The sequence below is a fragment of the Papaver somniferum genome, chromosome 10, assembly GCF_003573695.1.
Source record: "Papaver somniferum cultivar HN1 chromosome 10, ASM357369v1, whole genome shotgun sequence".
NCBI lineage: Eukaryota > Viridiplantae > Streptophyta > Magnoliopsida > Ranunculales > Papaveraceae > Papaver > Papaver somniferum.
The window spans coordinates 62,682,057-62,685,995 of record NC_039367.1 but is presented as its reverse complement, the minus strand read 5'-3'; the positions used below and the strand labels follow the sequence as shown (position 1 = coordinate 62,685,995).

At 37.2% G+C, this 3,939-nt stretch overlaps 1 protein-coding gene across 4 annotated transcripts; it reads right to left on the bottom strand.

The window, feature by feature from the left end:
• Positions 1–1,026: 1,026 nt before the first annotated feature.
• On the bottom strand, positions 1,027–3,696 carry LOC113319268 (thioredoxin-like fold domain-containing protein MRL7 homolog, chloroplastic). 4 transcript variants are annotated; one of them, XM_026567538.1, is made up of 6 exons: positions 2,893–3,696; positions 2,479–2,563; positions 2,238–2,349; positions 1,996–2,112; positions 1,612–1,668; positions 1,027–1,356 (listed from the first exon to the last, which is right to left on the bottom strand). In XM_026567538.1, exons 1-4 carry the CDS (start codon positions 3,636–3,638, stop codon positions 2,009–2,011), a joined length of 1,047 nt encoding a protein of 348 aa, XP_026423323.1. In that variant the 5' UTR covers positions 3,639–3,696; the 3' UTR covers positions 1,027–1,356; positions 1,612–1,668; positions 1,996–2,008. The 4 variants fall into 4 exon arrangements, with proteins under 4 accessions (XP_026423323.1, XP_026423321.1, XP_026423324.1 ...); XM_026567536.1 differs by having other exon boundaries at positions 1,027–1,346; XM_026567539.1 differs by having other exon boundaries at positions 2,006–2,112.
• Between the last annotated feature and the right edge of the window lie 243 nt (positions 3,697–3,939).

Here is a 3,939-nt window from a genome sequence, read left to right as displayed (position 1 = left end):
TCGAGCTATGTTACATTTTTCTATTGTTTGATTTGTTTCTTTATGTGCTCTTTTTTCTTTTTTCTTTATTTTTATTTCGTTTCATTTCTTTGCTGTTTGATAGAAATGTGCTTTTGTTTTCTGTTTTTTTGGCATAACAAAACAAAACAAAATACAATAATCCCAGTTCAAAAACAATGCCGGAAACGGAGACAACTCGCCAACCATTAAGTTATGATGGTTAGCATGCTTCCACCTACTGACGAGTTAGGGGTTCAAACTCAATTGTCAGAAGTAACTCCAGACATTACGCAGAAATAACTCCAATCGGATTTACGGCATAAGAAAGTCAGTTTTTAAGGCAAGCTTTTGATTACTTAAAAGTAGCTCAGTTAACTAAAAGAGTTGATTCAAATAATACCGACTGGAACTTACAAATTAAAACTGGATTTTAATCATACGGGTCCAGGTCGCAGGGTTGAATTTTTAATCGTGTAGGTCGCACATTCCCTTATCAATGGTCTAGATTTAGGTTTAGGTATCTGTTGCACCCTCTGGTAAAGCAAGACTCGCAATCCTCACACCAGCATCCTTAAACTCGATTTCTTAGCCAGCTACTTTTTCTATCCAGTTAGGTTGAGCTTTGCTAGAAATACAGTAGGTTAGGTTTGGATAGTGTATTTTGTTGAATACCAAACAGTATACATACCACCTAGTATTTACTGTATCACATGATCAATCCGCCTTGCCAAACTCCCTACTTTTCAATTCAAAGGCCAAACCTCACTGCTTTATGCAGTGTTTCTCAAAATGCTTCTAATGGTGCGTTCATACGGAGAGAACAAGGGTCAGATACAACCTGAAACACATCTTTATGGGAGCCCTATGAAGTACAAACTTTTTTTTTTTTGAGTTCTGCAATCAGAAAGCTAATACTGGATCAAGTTTAACAACGAGTCCTAAGCAATGGAACAGGATAAACACCTTGTTCTTCCACTCCACCTTCAACAAGTACAAACAATTTTAAAATTTACAAGGAAGAACCGGTAATCAAAAGTTATCCTTTTATACCATCACTGTTATATACTACTATTGTTCCAACAAAGTTATTCCAATCGAACCACTTGCACAGTTAAAGTGCAAAATGATTTAAGCAAAACTACAGGTGATTAATTATAAACTACCTGGATCTTCTTAGTTGCCTCTGTAGCAGTTTTTCTTTTCATGTGTTGACTCATTGCGCTCTCATCAGCAAATCTAGGAAGTGCTAGTTGTACTTGTGCAGTCTAATATATACTCGCATTGGATTCGAAAACTGCAGGTCAACTACGTCAAGTTACGCAGACACATGAAATCTTTTGGATCACCTGCAACATCCTTAGCGCAAATCAAAAAGATGCAGAACACAGTTATTGTTGAGATGAATATTCACTAGAATTATCCTCTTATCATTTGTATTGTGCCACCTAATGAATTAGTTGAAGTTAACAAAACCGGAACTGAGGTGCATACCAAAATCAGTCCCAATATCTAACTCATTTAAGACTTTAAGGTACACTATAGCCATGCTAAGAAGTTTTTACTCAGCAATTTTCTAGTGACAGATCAATGACAGGTCGCAGAAAAATTTACCTGAACTCCAGAGAGAAGTTAACAAACATTCAGCTAATCCGCATTGGATCAACAGACCTACGCAAAACAATCAAACCAATGACACACGAAATAAGGCACAATAACCACATGCATACAATCACAGTAAAATTATTGAAAAGGATCCATGTAAGCTACTGAAATCAATGAAACTTAAATGTCAGCTCCACGGGTATCAATATAAAAATGTATAGTAACTATTGAAAACCAAAAGCTGAAGAATGAGCTCTCAAAATAGTAGTGACATTGTATCCATAATATCCATAAAACAGAAAAAAGCTCATCGACCAACTTAAACCACAAATCTGCAAAAAAGAATCAACATATCTGAGAATCAACATATCTGAAAGTGTGCTGGTTGAATACCAGAATATACCAATCAATAAGGTGGAGCCATGTTTGCACTGTCTATGCATGCTGGCTTCTTCGCATTATAGTAGAAATGTGCTATCATCTGGACCAACTCTTCAGATGTCCGCATTTCTGCGCAAAACAGAAATATGATTTGAATGGTTGCTAATTGCTACTGCCAAAACGTTCTAGAATTGTAACAAATGATGAAAATACCACATGTCAAAATTACATAATAGAACCTTATCACCACCAACCTTTTTCTCGGTACAGGATTTTGTTTCCTTTGAGGAATAATAGCTGCGGACATTCTTTAACTTTAAGTGCATAGGCCAAGTCCCTCTCAATGTTGATATCAATCTTAACAGTCTGTTTCAAAAAGAAAGGCATATCACATATCTGTTGCAACTCAGCACTCATACATGTCTAACGAGAAACTAGCAAAATAGAAAGAAAGAGATATTTAGCAACAAGAACAGTCAAGGGAATGCAACATACTCGAGGTGGTAACCGATCTTTGGCACTCCAATAGACTTTAGCGGCCTTCTCCAGCTCCTTCAAAAGCTTCCAGTTACCACTTGCCCTGAAACAAATTGCACCCACATTTAGGCCAAATATGCTACTAATGTCTATTCCACACATCCCACATTCTTACCAACTTAGCACCACTATGGAGAAGATTAGATTCTCGAAGTCACCAAAGCCATACGTATCGAACATTCAAAGTACCATAATAAAGATAAATTATAGGGACAAATGCAGAAATCTGTGTTCATTATGGTCAGGTCAGTTTTCTATCTCCAAAATGTGTTTGTAATTCTCAATTCGACATTTTCAGTTTAATAAATTATGAAACCATTCAAATAAAGAAGGCATCCAAGATAATCACTAGAAGAAATTTAAGTAGCATACCTGTTATATCTTTCAAAGACAAGAACAATTAACGGACTAGGATGAAAAGCAAAACTCTCCCATTCCAAACAATTAATCTCCTTAACCCAACCCTCATCAATTTCCCCTTCCCAATCAATCTCTTCACCATCTTCTCCAACTACATTCTTAATTGGATGCTTATCGAAATACTCAGAAGCCCTAGTTCCCCATCCAACATCAGCATCTAATGGCCAATTTGGATCCTCTTCTTCAACCACTTCTCCTTTCTTCTTATTCTTCTTCTTACCATCATTATCCAATTCATCATCCTCATCGTCGTCGTCATCAACTTCTTTCGCTTTCAAAACCTTCTTTATCTCTTCAAAAACATCAGAACTCTGTTTACGAATATTCTCAAAGGTTTTCTCTAATGAATCTCTCACAAAATCCTCTACTGCAACTGCTTCACTCTTTCGACCACGCCTCGGCTTTCTAGGAATTGTCCTCGGAAAGACATCATCGGATTGATTTTCTACTCCGTCGTCTTTGGATTCAATCTTTTGTTTGACATTTTTCTTTTTAGGGCTAGGGTTTGTGGAATTTTTAGGGTCTGATGCAGATACAGTGAGAGATTTTTTGTGGTGTTTGAGATGAGAGGAGGAGAAGAAAAAGAGAGAGGGATTATGAAAGCTAGGATTTGGGATTTGTAAATGGTAGGAAGTATTGGAGATTAGAGAGGTAGGGTTTAAGAAGGGTTTAAGAGTTGGAGACTGAAGTAAAGACATCTTTTCCTCTCTCTGTTTGTTCCACCACGAATTCCCGGTAAATGACTTCAAGTTGGATCCCAACTCTTGCCAGACAACGCGCGTCACCCAATTCCTACCTTGGAAAAAATGATTTTTTTTAGGGACCATGGTTTTTTTTGAGGGGCCATGATTTTATTAGACCACCTTCCCTATAGTGATAAGGGGTGTCCTAAAACGTTGAAATGACTAACCTACCCTTAACCTAATTTAATTTAAAACCAACCTAATAACCACCTATATATATATAACCACCAGCTCCTCCCACCACCACCGCCCATCA